The 16,242-nt window shown below is 43.7% G+C and overlaps 1 protein-coding gene across 1 annotated transcript; it reads left to right on the forward strand.

Annotated features, from left to right (window-relative positions):
• Window positions 1-8: 8 nt before the first annotated feature.
• On the forward strand, window positions 9-4,815 carry EXOC8 (exocyst complex component 8). Its single transcript, XM_006937781.4, has one exon. It carries the CDS (start codon window positions 157-159, stop codon window positions 2,335-2,337), a length of 2,181 nt encoding a protein of 726 aa, XP_006937843.1. The 5' UTR covers window positions 9-156; the 3' UTR covers window positions 2,338-4,815.
• The last annotated feature ends 11,427 nt before the right edge of the window (window positions 4,816-16,242 follow it).

Consider the following 16,242-nt stretch of genomic DNA (forward strand, 5'->3'; position numbering starts at 1 on the left):
GGCGCAGTCTGAAACTCAGACCCGGGCGCAGGCGTACTCGTCTCCCTTCCGTCCTGCTTCCTCAGCCCTGGAGCTCCGCGGGACTTGGGTGGGTCTCGACCGCGGCAGCACCCGCGGAGGCGGTAGTGACAGCGACTGCGTGAGACTCGGAGGGAAATGGCGATGGCGATGTCGGACAGTGGGGCGAGCCGTCTGCGGCGGCAGCTGGAATCGGGGGGTTTTGAGGCCCGGCTGTACGTGAAGCAGCTCTCGCAGCAGTCGGACGGGGACCGGGACCTGCAGGAGCACCGGCAGCGCATCCAGGCGCTGGCGGAGGAGACGGCGCAGAACCTGAAGCGCAACGTCTACCAGAACTACCGGCAGTTCATAGAGACTGCCCGCGAGATCTCCTACCTGGAGAGCGAGATGTATCAGCTCAGCCATCTGCTGACGGAGCAGAAGAGCAGCCTGGAGAGCATCCCGCTTACCCTGCTCCCGGCTGCCGCCGCCGCCGCCGGGGCCGCCGCGGCCTCTGGAGGAGAGGAAGGAGGAGGTGGCGCGGGGGGCCGAGACCACCTGCGGGGCCAGGCTGGCTTTTTTCCCACACCCGGGGGCGCCTCCCGCGACGGTGCGGGTCCGGGCGAGGAAGGGAAGCAGCGCACTCTTACCACTCTGCTTGAGAAGGTGGAAGGTTGCAGGCACCTGCTGGAGACGCCGGGGCAGTACCTGGTGTACAACGGGGATTTGGTGGAATACGAGGCGGACCACATGGCCCAACTGCAGCGGGTGCACGGCTTTCTCATGAACGACTGTTTGCTGGTGGCCACCTGGCTGCCTCAGAGGCGTGGGATGTATCGCTACAACGCCCTCTATCCCCTGGATGGTTTGGCCGTGGTCAATGTCAAGGACAACCCGCCCATGAAAGACATGTTCAAGCTGCTGATGTTTCCCGAGAGCCGTATTTTTCAGGCGGAAAATGCTAAAATCAAACGAGAGTGGCTGGAAGTGCTGGAGGAAACCAAGAGGGCCCTCAGTGAAAAAAGACGCAGGGAACAGGAGGAGGCAGCGGCCCCACGAGGACCACCGCAGGTGCCTTCCAAGGCCAGTAACCCATTTGAGGACGAAGAAGACGACGAACCAACTGTTCCTGAGGTAGAAGAAGAGAAGGTGGACCTCTCAATGGAGTGGATCCAGGAGTTGCCTGAAGACCTGGATGTCTGTATCGCCCAGAGGGACTTTGAAGGGGCCGTTGACCTGCTGGACAAATTGAACCATTACCTGGAAGATAAGCCCAGCCCACCGCCTGTTAAAGAACTAAGGGCCAAAGTGGATGAGCGCGTCCGACAGCTCACGGAAGTGCTAGTTTTTGAACTCTCCCCAGATCGTTCCCTGAGAGGTGGTCCCAAGGCTACTCGAAGGGCAGTTTCTCAACTAATCCGGCTTGGCCAGTGCACAAAGGCTTGTGAGCTGTTTTTGAGAAACAGGGCAGCAGCTGTGCATACCGCAATCCGCCAGCTTCGCATCGAGGGTGCCACTTTACTCTACATCCATAAGCTATGCCACGTCTTCTTTACGAGCCTCCTTGAGACTGCAAGGGAATTCGAGACGGATTTTGCAGGCACTGACAGTGGCTGCTACTCTGCCTTTGTGGTCTGGGCGAGATCAGCCATGGGCATGTTCGTGGATGCTTTTAGCAAGCAGGTGTTTGACAGTAAGGAGAGCCTCTCTACAGCGGCTGAGTGTGTCAAAGTGGCCAAGGAGCACTGTCAGCAACTGGGTGACATCGGACTGGACCTCACCTTCATCATCCATGCCCTTCTGGTGAAAGACATCCAAGGGGCCTTGCACAGTTACAAAGAAATTATCATCGAAGCCACTAAACATCGCAACTCTGAGGAGATGTGGAGGAGGATGAACTTGATGACTCCAGAGGCCCTGGGCAAGCTCAAAGAGGAGATGAAGAGTTGTGGGGTGAGGAACTTTGAGCAGTACACCGGGGACGACTGCTGGGTGAACCTGAGCTACACGGTGGTTGCTTTTACCAAACAGACCATGGGCTTTTTGGAAGAGGCACTGAAGCTGTATTTCCCCGAGCTGCACATGGTACTTTTGGAGAGCCTGGTGGAGATCATTTTGGTCGCTGTGCAGCATGTGGATTATAGCCTTCGGTGTGAGCAGGATCCAGAGAAAAAGGCCTTTATCAGACAGAATGCATCCTTTCTATATGAGACCGTCCTCCCCGTGGTGGAGAAAAGGTTTGAGGAAGGTGTGGGGAAACCTGCCAAGCAACTCCAGGACCTGAGGAACGCATCTAGACTTATTCGTGTGAACCCCGAAAGTACAACATCAGTGGTCTGATGCTCGCGTCGTGGGTATATGTATACGTATATGTTGCTCATATATTATTTATATTTATATATTAAGTTGCATTAGCATATTCTTTATAGTCTCAAACACAGCTTAAAAATAAAAGATGCCCTCTCAAACAGAAATGCAGAATCAAAAGGAAAAAGAAAAGAAAGTTCCAATTAAGCCCCAATGACAAAACATTGGAATTGTTAAAATACATGCTTTCCTTTTAAGTTATGCTAAGAATATGTTGTCATACTGCAGCATTTCAGTGTATCCTTTGAGTCAAAACACACTTCCTTACAGTATATTTTATGCAGCACAGAGAAATCATATCTAAAATACGTAGGGTTTAAGTATGTTGTGAAGTTTCCCCGTTGACTAAAATGTTAGGTTTCTTAAAGAGTACAGTTCCATACAAAACACCCTGGTTCATATACTTCCCCACCTTAAAATGTGAGTGAACAACTTTGGGAAAAGAAAGGAATTGAGAAGATTGGTTTTAGGGTACATTTTGGTCAAAAGAATTCCTTCTTAAAAGTGGCTAGGTTGTGGACTCCAGTACTTGGAACCTTCTAGAATACGAGGGGGAGCTTTCATAAAAACAGTTCAGCAAACATTTCCAATGTCATTTGAATGGCTGATTATTTTGAGCTGCTAATTAGCAGCTTTATGATACTTGATTTGGGAGCATTTACTTGAATCTTAAGGACTATGGTAAAAAACATTTTCAACATGTTCCTGAACTGTGTGAATTTCCAGCTGGAGCTTTTGTCTTTATCATATTAAAAAAATAAAAATGATTAAAGGAGCAGGGCAGACTGAGGAACCTGGCAACCGCCAGTGATTTTTAGCTGCCTCCTCCGATTTTTTCCGTGTAAATTATATAGTGGCTCAGACTTCATGCAGATGGGAGAAAAGTATACATGGAAATATTTATGTAGATTTCAGGTCTGGGTGGATGGGAAAAGAGAGAAAATCATATGCACACCCTATAGTGTTCTCAAGTATGACTGCTTTGAGCAGAGATCTGCTTTTGGGTTTTTTGTAACAAAGTAGAGAACAAAAAAGTGAGACAGTGTGCCCAAAGCAAAGGGAGGAAACGAACTTTTGGTGACTCCTACTGCATGTTTCATGTTTTATATTTTCCTTTATTCTTAAAAGTGAATATAATGCTTACTTCAGATTGTTTAGTGAAACAAAAATAGCTCAAGATATTTGAGCTTCCCAAGGTTTCTGAACTACTGTTTCTACTGTACCTTGAGCATATCTCTCATCTGTGGAGAGAAATTGTGCTCAGGTTCATTTTGCCACTAGCTTTCAGTTGTGATTCTTGTCCAAAAGTCCCATTTCTGATGCCACGGACTTCAAAAGGTCATATCTTTTTCCTGAATTAAAATAGTGATATTAAGACTGGAAATTAGGTAAAACTTAAAATTGCTTTCAAGAGTGGCTTAGGGTTGCGAAGCTCCTTGACGTCATTACTCATTGGCAGAGGAGCCCTTTTATTTATTTTTAGCGATGCCTTTTAAGGGTGGAAAATTATCAGAGTTACAGATTTTCTTTGATTAATTTTTCACATACAGTTAGGATTTTCTAGACAACAAAAAAACAACTATAAATTGTCTTTTTTAAGATCACTGGAAACATGAATTTGATAAAAACTTTTACGATTACTTTGTGCAACTTACGGTTTCTAAAATTATATTGTGTGAAACACATAGCGTGTAAATATTTAATGTTGGGTCCAGGAAATGATACTTTGGAAGTCAAAACTTAAGGCATGAAGTTGTAAAAACTTAAATGTATATACTCAGATAATTCAAATGGTTGCGTCTTCATAGAACCGTTTGCTTTTTAAAATTGGAAGTACAGAATTTTCTTCTGGTAAAATCTGTGTGTTCCTTGATCAGAGTTATAGTTGTTGGTGATTCAATTACCGTGGGAAGTTGATCAAAGACCACCACCAGTGTTACAGTGTACCTTTGTGCCAAGACAGAGCCATTACATTGCATTCCCCAAAGTGGAATCAGAGCTCTTCTCTAATTCTTGTTTCCTTAGATTCCCAAGTGCTAAAATTGGAATGAAATTGTCCAAAAATATATCGTACATACTGTAATATACCACCGAAGAGTTGATTGCCTTTGCTTGTTTGCCTCAAACAGAACACTGTCGCTCGAGCTTGGAATCACAGACTTGATTGAATTCATTACTGTTGCAAAAAAGACACCCTGTGGTATTAAGTCTCTCTTTGATTAAAGCCTCATTTAATTTAAAGTGCTGAACACTCACTTTTCTTTAAAATACTACCTATAGTTAAATTATCGGCACTTGTATTTTGCAACTTGCTTACCTGGGATTGGGAATTTGGGGCTTGACATGTAGGATAAAATCAGTACATGTACATCTTGCTTATTGATATGCTGTGATACGAGGGAATCTGAAATGTTTTATCAAAATAAAGCTTAAAATTTTTCTTACGCTGGATAAAATTGGTATTACAATGTTATATCTCTCTTCTTTAATTAGGATTCAGTATTCTTACATCCTTGTTACTGAAATACTGTTTTATGAGCCCAGGTTTTGTTTTTTTGGTTTTTGGGGGTTTTTTTTTGGTTTATTTTTGTATATGGGGATGATAGGTAGGAAGCTGTTAGCTAATTTAAATAAGTGTTCTGCTTACTATCCAAATAGTGATCAAATCAGATCTGTTTTTGGGGGACTCTCTTGAATGGGAAATTTCAGACACACAAAGTGTGAATTGGCTCTAAAAAGTGGATTTGATGCCATTTGCACATCCCTAAATGAAGGAAATGTAATATCGGCCATGTGACCCAGGACCTAGGAACATAAATGACAAGCGTCTGTTTTTTTAATACATATAGATCCTGAGGGAGCTTTCACATCTGATTGATTTAAAAAGTAAAAGTATTTGTGGAATGCCGTGCCTCACATGGACTATAACGTGGGGTGGGGAGGACAAAATAAATTTGAGCATGCTTTCTCTGAAATGCTTGAGACTTGGAAAAAATAGAGAATAAAAAATTGGAAAAAAATAGGTTGGAAAGTAAATGAAATACACAACAGCGTGACGCAAATTACATCAATTAAATAATTGAGTGCAGACAGCCTTGCAAAAAACCCCAAAGCCCTGTGTGTTGTCATTTTCGTGCTCAGTAATTTCGTGGGAATACTGAGAAGGAAGAGGGCAGCATTGTTTTGAGAAGTTTGAAGAGTCCTCATGGATTTGTTGGCCTTTGAGCTGGCCCTTGAAGGATGGACAAGATTTAAATGCACAAAGGAAAAGGAAGAGCAAAGGTGAGCAGGGACACAGAAACGGGAGTACCTGAGGCACAGGCTAGGATGGGCTGCAGGGACACACGGAAGATGTTTCAAATATTGGAGGCAAGAAAGGTGGGGTCATTAATTCGTGCTTAGTAAGAAAGCTTGAGCCCACGCAGAAAGGCGTGAGGTAAAAAGGGTCATTGCACCCAAGCCCGGTGACCCACTCACCAGAGGTGGCCACTCAGAAGAGTTTCTCGTACATTTTTTTCCCTCAGAAATTGGACTGGGGACACCTGGATGGCTCAGTCCATTGGGCATCCGACTTTGGCTCAGGTCATGATCTCACAGTTCATTGAGTTCGAGCCCTACATAGGGCTCCTAGAAATAAATACTAAAAAAAAAAAAGAAAGAAAAAAGAAATTAGATTGTACTATACATTATTGTTCCGTATCTTGCTTTTACTCACCAATTCAGTATTTTTAAGACTCTTACGTGAATACCTGTAGCTACACCGACTGGGTTTTGGGGTTTTTTTTCCCCGTGATTTAAACAGTATTCAGTCACATTGAATGGATTTATCATGATTTTGCATTTTCCAATTACAATACTTTGTTGGCTTCAGGTTTTTATGTTACAAAAACTCCTGAAAAAAGTTCCCTGTATGTATATCTTTGCTTACATGTGTGAATATGTCTATAGGATGCATTTCTAGAAATTGCTCTACCAAACTCTACCTTAAATTTAGGCAAACGTTGCCAAATTGCTCATTAGGCAAGTTGAACCATTCTACCTCGTCCCAACTATGTACAGTACCTGTCCACATTTATTCATCCAGTTTTAAATAATCAGATTATTCTTAGTAATACAATTTATTTTTACTAATCCTATCTGTGAAAAACTAGTACCTAGTTTCGTTTGTAATTTTTGTGAGTGAGGTGAGCAATTTCGTATTTTTTTAAGCTACCCGTTTATGTTCTTTGCCATTCTTAGATTATCTTTGTGTTACCATTTTGCCGGATTCTATTGAATACTTGGGAAATTCATGAGTACAAAATGCTGTCAGTTTTTCCTACTGTCATTTATTTATCTACTTATGTAGTATAGTAAATTAGAAAATTTTTTTAATGTTTTTTTATTTTTGAGAAGGAGCACAGGTGGAGAGGGGCAGAGAGAGAGAAACTGAAGCAGGCTCTGTGCTGTCAGTGCAAAGCCGGATGTGGGGCTCGAACCCTCCAACCATGAGATCATGACCCGAGCCAAAGCCAGATGCTCAACCAACTGAGCCGCCCAGGCACCTTTGTAGTATAGTAAATTTTAATTGAACCCAGGTATACCTGGGGTTTTTTTCTTCTCTGTTTTCCATCAGGCTTAGAAAGGCCTTACCAGTCAGATTCTTACCCTACCCAGATTCTAAAAATGTCATGTTTTTGCTCACTTTAATATTTGATTTTTTTCCCACTTACAGTTCATTTTAAGGGGCGCCTGGGTGGCGCAGTCGGTTAAGCGTCCGACTTCAGCCAGGTCACGATCTCGCGGTCCGGGAGTTCGAGCCCCGCATCAGGCTCTGGGCTGATGGCTCGGAGCCTGGAGCCTGTTTCCGATTCTGTGTCTCCCTCTCTCTCTGCCCCTCCCCCGTTCAAGCTCTGTCTCTCTCTGTCCCAAAAATAAATAAATGTTGAAAAAAAAAATTAAAAAAAAAAAAAGAATCCCATTTTCCCACAATAAGCACGTTGTTTTCACAGTTTTGAATTGTCCTTTTTCCTCACTGACTAGAAGTGCCATTTTAATAATACATTACATTTGGGGGTGCCTGGGTGGCTCAGTCTGTTGGGCACCTGATTTCGGCTCAGGTCATGATCTTGTGGCTCGTGGGTTCGAGCCCACATTGGGCTCCGTGCAGACAGCCATGAGCCTGCTTTGGATCCTCTGTCCTCCTCTCTCTCTGTTCTCCCCTGATCGCTCTGTCTCCCTCTCAAAAATAAATAAACATTAAAAAGAAAAAAAAGATATTACATTTGTGCTAGGTGTGTATCTGAGTACATTTTTAGGCTCTGTATTCTGTCTCACTGATATTTCTATTTCTGTGCCATTATCAAGCTGTTTTACTTACCTGTAGGTTTGTAGTATAATTTAGTAACGTGGCACTGACCTCATTCTTCCCCTGTTTCACATACTTACTAGTCAAGTTGCATTTTGAATAATTTTATGATGTTCTCTACCGCCCCCCGAAAGAGTTGGCATTCTGATTGGAATCATATTGAGTCTGTAGGCTGATTTGTGGAGAATAGATATCTTTGTAATTTTGAACTGTATAATTCCTATTCAGGTATACAAGCAGTTATTCCATGTTTCAGTAGCATTTGCAAATTCTCTTCAGGTAGATCTTACACGTTTCTTGGTGAGCTTATTTCTTGGTACTTCCTCTGTTAATGCTTTGGGAACGGAACATTTACCTCCATTATGTTTTCTGACTGTTTGTAGGTAGGAAATGTACTGTTTTTTAATTACAGATATTGCAACCAGTGCCTTAATTAAGTTACGAGTTTTAATAGTTTCCCAGTTGTTTCTTTGGAGTTTTCAAGTATATAATCACATCACCTGCAAATAAAGATCATTTTGCCTCGTTTCAATTTTTACACATCTTACGTAGTTTTCTTAGTATCTGTATTAAGTTGAACATCCAGAACTATGTTACATCACTCTTTTTGCTTGATATTCCTACCTAAGAATTAGGAATTATACTGGATGTGTATCTGGTAGGAGCATTTTTTCTATTTGTCCATTGAAGCCTGACATTGGCTTTTGGTCATTATGTTAAGGAAGTGATTCCCTATTCGTGTTAACTAACAGTTGTTTTAATTTTTTTTAGGTCCGGAATGGATTCTGAAATACCAAATGAATCTTAGTGTCCGCTGAGCTCATCATGATTTTTCTTCTACGTCATATTAATTGGATAAGTTTTTAAAATCGATTTCCTAACACTGAACCACACTTACACCCTGTGAATTAATTCTGTTTGGTTGCAATATATAATTGTTTTAATATACTGCCTGATTCTAATGGAGACTTCATTCACATTTTTGTATCGGTATCCATTAGCAATATCGGTCTATGATGGTGTGTGTGTGCTTTGTCATGCTTATGTCATTCATGAGGTGCGCGGGGCCTGATAATAATGATAATGAAATGATAAGACACATTCTCATTTCTTTCAGTCCCCAAACAGTGAGAATGAAAAATCAGACAGTGTGACACAGCTGGCTTGTAGCCCCTCAAATCAGAATTAGCCACTCTAAGCTTATAGGACAGTTATAGCTCTTACAAAAAGAGATAAGGAGGTGTTCCCTTGACCCTCCTCTCCATTCCATTTTACTCTTTAACAGAGTTGTACGGGACATGCAAGATACATGTATGTTAAATATATTCCCATTATGTTGAGAAACATATGCATGTTTTAATCTCACACCACACATACAGAATATTTGCATTTCATTTTTTCTCATCGGCTTCCCTAGAGCCGTGTTGGGCGTAACATAGACACTTGATAAATGCTGATTAATGAATATTATTGACTGGATGATTCGAATAACTAATGACAGTTCTCAGTTACGAAGGTCCTAGTTTGCACCGGGCCCTTTCCAGGCGTTATCTCATTTGACCCTCACAGTAACTCTGGAAGATAGCAATTGTTCTAGTCCTTGTCCAGCTAAGGAAAGAGACAGAGAGGTTGCTGTTTGGCCAAAGCATCTCCCCACTGAACATGAGAGGCAGTGCTCAAGGCCAGGTCTGTTCAACGCCAAAGCAACATTCTCTACACTCCACCTTTAACCCTACCACTACTAATACACAGAATTCTTTCAAATTGGTGTTTCTTTGTACATTTTCTGAAGATGAAATTTTCTTGACATGTGGCTCCATCAATAAGAATCAGAAAATTTAGGGCACCTGGGTGGCTCAGTTAGTAGTTAGGAGTCTGATCCTTGATTTTGGCTCAAGTCATGATCTCACGGTTCGTAAGATCAAGTCCCACGTCGGGCTCTGCACTGACAGCACAGAGCCTGCCTGGGATTCTCCCCCCGCTCACGCGTGCTCTCTCTCTGTCTCTCTATATATATCAAAATAAATAAACAAACATTTTAAAAAAGAGAATCAAAATATTTGACATGGAAAAAATTCAAGTATGATAAACAACATGCAAACCTTCCTTCGGAGAACCATTTATCGATGATTACAGCACCTTTAACAGGTTATTTTATCTAATCTTCACATCAGTCTCTGAAGGCATTAAGGTTTTGTGAAGTTAAGTAATTTGCAAGTAATTCAGCCTGTAAAGAGTTCCCATAAGTAGCCTAGATGGGATTTGAACTCAGACAGACTTTCTTCTAGGGCTGGCTTCTGAGCCAGTAGGCTAGATTATTGGATTATGTTTGATGGTTGACATCTCACTAGTATAGATCAGTCTTTATTTCAAAGCTTTATCCATTTACAGTTGTAAGTATTCTGTTAATGGTGTTTTGACAGAGGATATCATAATTCCTTAAAGTGGCAGATTTGAGTTAATGAGATAGATAAAACCAGATTATTTGCATTAGCACCAATTTGGGTTTTTTTTAAGATATTTTATTTCTTTGTTTATTAAGTAATCTCTATGCCCAATGTGGGTCTCAAACTCATGACCCCAAGATCGAGTCACATGCTCCACCAACTGAGCCAGCCAGGCGCCCCATTAACACTGACGTGTACGTTACTGAATCTTTGTAATTGGCAAAATTAAACAGTCTCAAACTTGAAGAAATTTCACTGGGCATGAAGATACATATCACTTAGCTGTTTAGATGAACCTTCTAAACAGGTGAGTAGGTGTCATTTAAGTAGGAAAGTTGCAGAACAAGAGCTTATGTCTTAAATGTCACATTTGATTACTTTTACCTAATATGTTGACTTACCCTCTCTAGCTAAACATGTCCCTCAAAGTTACAGGATCCACGCCAATGTTGAAGTGTCTCTAAAATATTTGTGTGTGTAGGGGCGCCTGGGTGGCTCAGTCGGTTAAGCGTCCGACTTCAGCTCAGGTCACGATCTCACGGTCCGTGAGTTCGAGCCCCGCGTCAGGCTCTGGGCTGATGGCCCGGAGCCTGGAGCCTGCTTCCGATTCTGTGTCTCCCTCTCTCTCTGCCCCTCCTCCGTTCATGCTCTGTCTCTCTCTGTCTCAAAAATAAATAAACGTTAAAAAAAAAAAAATTTGTGTGTGTAGCCTCAGCCATTGCTAGGGGGAATTACAGTAAACTGGGTCACTGGCACTTTGGCGATATTTACAGATTGGAAATAATTACAGAGCTATGGGGCACCTGGGTGGCTCAGTCAGATGAGCATCCAACTTCAGCTCAGGTCATGATCTCATGGTTCATGAGTTCGAGCCCCACGTCAGGCTCTCTGCTGTCAGCACAGAGCCTGCTTCAGATCCTCTGTCCCCCTCTCTCTGACCCACCCCCCACCTCAAAAATAAATAAAACATTTTAAAAAATACAGAACTATACAAACCATTTGACCCTACGATCCATTTCTGGAGATTTATTCTACAAAAATATTAGCATACTTCCTAAATTAAATTTACTCCGGAAACGTATGTGATTTACGAATCAGATTTTTTTAAGTTTATTTATTTTGAGAGGGAGCCAGCAGGGGAGGGGCAGAGAGAGAGGGAGAGAGAGAGAATCTCAAGCAGGCTCCACACAGTTGGCACAGAGCCCAAGTCAGGGCTCAATGCCACGAACTGTGAGATCATGACCTGAGCCAAAAGCACGAGTCAGAGGCTAAACCGACTGAGCCACCCAGGCCCCTGTAAATAAGTTTCTAAGAACATTTCTAGTTTCCGGTTTTGCATGTAAGCCCAGAAGTCTCCCTCTGTCCTGATAAGTAAAAGCTGAAGAGACTGAAAAAGCAGCCAGTCTTCTTGGATCCACAAGTGGGGGTGGGGGTGGGGCACAGGTGGGGCCCGCCCCCAGACTGAAGAGACCAGTTGGCAGATATAGGATGTCTTATCTTACTAGAGCAGAAAGAAGTTTAGGGTAGAAACCAGTGCTGGGGCAGAGAAATCTGAACGCTCACTGGAGGCTCAGTGCCCAAAACTCTGAGAGTTAACTCCAGGGGGACCCCCACTGATGAGGGAAACAAAGGCAAGAAAAATGTCATTTAAATTAAATGCCCTTACAGCCTGCAGCCCATTGATAGATGTCAGTGTAATACTCCCCAAGACGTTCATGGCTGCCTTAATGCTTAATGTTGACACTTCCTTAAAAACTAAAAGCAACCTTACCTTGACAATAGCTAAATCTTCAGGGTCCTGGGAGACCTGCTTTCAGCATCCAAAAACTCCTTGGAGACCTATACGTCCCTCCCCTCCCTCCACAAACTTAAAAGTATATAATCAGTCATTCCTCACAACCCCAGTGCAACTCTTTCTGCCTACGGTCCTGTCCCTGTGCTTTAATAAAATCACCTTTTTGCACTAAAGTAGTCTCAAGAATTCTTTCTTAGCTCACGAACCCCACTTCAAATTTCATCACCCACCATATTGTGAAATATACCTCCTTCTAGGTTCTCCTAGTATCAGAGGAAAATATCCAGAGGCTTCCAGCAGGGGGCGGGACAAGGTACTTCCTGAAATAGGGTTGAGCACTCTGTTTTTCTTAAGGCCCGCCCTCAGGGGAGACTAGTTAACCAGAGCCTAACCTACTGGGGCATTAGCAGAGCCTAGCTGACTGGGGAAGGGAATACCCAACCCCAGCCCACTCTAGCCAGCCTGTCCCACCCGAGGGGAGCGGAAACAGCTGAGAAACACTCCTGAAATTCACTAAAGACAGACCTCGTCATTGGATAGTACAGCCCTGCTCCCCCCCACTCACCATATCACTAAAGGCCTATTTACAGCAGTTCCTTTCTTCCCCGGGAACCCCATGTCCAGCCACCAAGAAAAACATGACAAGGCGTCCCAAAAGGCAAAAACAGAATTTGAAGAGACAGAGCAAGCATCAGAACCAGACATGACAGGGTCCGTTGAATTGAAAACAGACTGGGAATTGAAAACAACCATGATTAAAATGCTAAGGCCTCTAACGGATAAAGAAAACAGCCTGCAAGAACAGATGGGCAGCAGTAATGCAGAGATGGAAATCTTAAGAAAGAACCCCCCCCCCAAAAAATGCTAGAGATAAAAGCAACTCACAAAAGCCCACATCGCAGTGGAAATGAAGAGCGCCTTTGATGGGCCTCTCAGTAGACTGGACCTGGTTGAGGAAAAGCTGCAGGATGTATCAACAGAATCCTTGAAAACCGAAAAGCAAGGAAAACAGAGGCTGAAAACCAACTAAACAAACACAGAACAGAATATCCAAGGACTGAGGAACAACTGTAAAAAGTGTAACAGGGGCCCCTGGGTGGCTCAGTCGATTAAGCATCTGACTCTTGATTTTGGCTCATGGGTCCTGGGATCGAGCTGACAGCATGGAGCCTTCCTGGGATTGTCTCTCTCCCCTCCCCTACTCATGCTTTCTCTCTCTCTCAAAACAAATAAACATTAAAAACAAAGTGTAGGGGCGCCTGGGTGGCGCAGTCGGTTAAGCGTTCGACTTCAGCCAGGTCACGATCTCGTGGTCCGGGAGTTCGAGCCCCGCGTCAGGCTCTGGGCTGATGGCTCAGAACCTGGAGCCTGTTTCCGATTCTGTGTCTCCCTCTCTCTCTGCCCCTCCCCTGTTCATGCTCTGTCTCTCCCTGTCCCAAAAATAAATAAACGTTGAAAAAAAAAAATTTAAAAACAAAGTGTAACATATCATAATGAGAATACCAGAAGGAAAAGAAGAAGGAAGAAACACAGAATATTTGAATGGGTTTCGCTGAAGCAGTGTTTGTATCAGCAAAGGAATGGAAACTACCCAGAACCATATCAAACTTCAGTGCGCATGCACAGTGTAATACCATGCAGCTTAAAAAGGAATGCCCTCTCCAGGTACCGAGGTGGAAACATGTCTTAAGTAAGTTGTTAAGAGGGGTGGCTGGCTGGCTCAGTGGGCAGAGCGTATGACTCTTCATCTTGGGGTCATGAGTTCAAGCCCCATGTTGGGTATAGAGATTACTTAAAAAAGATTTCTTAAAACAGGGGTGCCTGGGTGGCTCAGTCAGTTGAGCGTCCTACTCTTGGTTTCGGCTCAGGTCATGATCGCAGGGTCGTGGAATCGAGGCCCGCATCAGGCTTTGCACTGAGTATGGAACCTACTTGGGATTCTGTCTCTCTCTCTCTCTGCCTCTGCCTCTCCCCCACTTATGCTCTCTCTCTCTCTCTCTCTAAAATAAATAATAATAATAAATTAATTACTTAATTAAATAAAAATATGTTGTTAAGTATAAGACAACATACAGAATAATCCTACAGTGTGCTGCTTTAGGAGTAAAAAAAGAGAAAATACAGGTGTATATTTGCAGAGAAATTCTGAAGGGGTCTGGGCAGCTAGAACTGGGAGACAGGGATAGAGATGCACTGTAGATTGGTTTTGTTTCGTTTTGTTTTAGTACTTGAATGTATCACCTTTTCAAACCATTAAATAAGAAAAAGAAAATTAAGTACGTGATGTTAAAAATTAGATCCACTCTCTGTTCTGTGCTACATCTTTCCAGCACTTTTGTTCTATACATTATGTGTGAGGTCTAAGGATACTTATTATTTTTTTTTAATGTTTATTTATATTTAGAGAGAGAGAGAGAGAGACAGAGCACAAGCGGGGAGGGGCAGAGGGAGAAGGAGACACGGGATCTGAAGCAGGCTCCAGGCTCCGAGCTGTCAGCATAGATCCTGACACGGGGCTTGAACCCACAAACTGTGAGATCATGACCTGAGCCGAAGTCGGATGCTCAACCGACTGAGCCCCTGCTAAGGATACTTATTTTTAAAGACTTTTTATTTTGAATTTTTCAACACACAGAGAGTAACAGAGCAGTATAAAGAATCCCCGTGTCCTCATTACCAAGCTTCAAAAATTGTCAACATTTGGCCAGTGTTGTTTCACCTGTACCCAACAGCTCCCCCCACCCCACCCCATCTCCACTGGTTGTTGTTAATTATTATTATTACTTACAGTTTTGCTGGAGATAAGCTTTGAACGCACTGGAATGCATAAATCTTGGCTCGAAAATTTGGAAAAATGGTTCTGCGGATGTAACAACTCCCCAGGAAAGATGTAAAATGTTTGTGTTTTCCCACGTGGCGATGGCGTTACCTTTCTTGCGTGGAGCACTGTGCTTGTTCTTGCCCTTACCTCAGGTTCTTTTTCTGGAAAAGAAAATCATGTTTTCAAACATACTTGAGAGTAGTAACACTTAGACCCCGTTGCTTGGAGCTCGAAGGTCTCGGTCAGGTACGCTGGGGAGGATGTTAGGGGAATCTGGGGTGGGTGATTCTAGTCTTTCTCTAAGAGATGAAACATCTAAGGTTGGACTGTCCAATATGTAGTAACTTAGCCACATGTGGCTGTTTAAATATAAATTATCAAAGGACGCCTGGGTGGCTCTGTTGGTTGAGCGTCCGACTCTTGATTTCGGCTCAGGTCACGATCTCACAGTTTTGTGAGTTTGAGCCCCACATTGGGTTCTACGCTGACGACAAGGAGCCTCCTTGGGATCCTGTCTCTCTCCCTCTCTCTCTCTGCCCCTCAGCCTCTCATTCTCTCCCTGTCTCTCAGAATAAATAAACTTAAAAAATATATACAAATTATCTAGGGGCGTCTGGGTGGCTCAGTCAGTTAAGCCTCCGACTTCAGCTCAGGTCATGATCTCACGGTTCGTGAGTTCGAGCCCCCTGTCGGGCTCTGTGCTGACAGCTCAGAGCCTGGAGCCTCCTTCGGATTCTGTGTCTCCCTCTCTCTCTGCCTCTCCCCCACTCTCACTGTGTGTGTCTCTCAAAAATAAACATTAAAAAATATAAATATATATATATATATATATATATATACTATTAATAATAACAATAAACTCAGTTCCTTGGATATACTAACCACATTACTAGAGCTAAGTAGTCACAGATGGCTAGTGTATACCCTATCGGACTATGCAGTTATAAAACATCTCCATCATTACAGAATATTCTACTGGACAGCGCTGATCTAGGGCATGGATGAGGGGTGAAAGGGACAGAGAGGGATGGGGGGGAGAGAGGGACAGAGAGAGGGAAAGAGAGGGAGGTAGAGGGGGGGACAGAGAGGGATAGAGAGGGAGGGGGGAGAGAGGGACAGAGAGAGGGAAAAAGAGGGAGGTGGGGGGGACAGAGAGGGATAGAGAGAGGGAGGGAGACAGAGAGAAAGAGAGGGACAGAGGGGAGGGAGGGGGTGGACAGAGAGGGGGCCTAGCAGGGTGGGAGGTGGGTCGGGTGCTGACGGGAAAGCCACGGGCAGCCGGAAGCCCTAGCCGCCTCACCTGAGAAACTGAGGCTCCCAGCCCAGGGCTGTTCCGTCCCCAGCAGGGTCCTAGAGCTTCTGGAGTCACGCCATCCCCCATGGCCTGGCGGTGTCGCTGCCCCAGCTCTGGGCCTTTGCCTGGGTTCCGGCTGCTCTGGCCATTAGCCCCCTGGCCCGAGATTTTTGT

The sequence above is a fragment of the Felis catus genome, chromosome D2, assembly GCF_018350175.1.
Source record: "Felis catus isolate Fca126 chromosome D2, F.catus_Fca126_mat1.0, whole genome shotgun sequence".
Taxonomy (NCBI): domain Eukaryota; kingdom Metazoa; phylum Chordata; class Mammalia; order Carnivora; family Felidae; genus Felis; species Felis catus.

Excerpts from the sequence above, each read along its gene's own strand:
- EXOC8 (XM_006937781.4), top strand. The coding sequence starts at position 157 with ATGGCGATGGCGATGTCGGACAGTGGGGCGAGCCGTCTGCGGCGGCAG.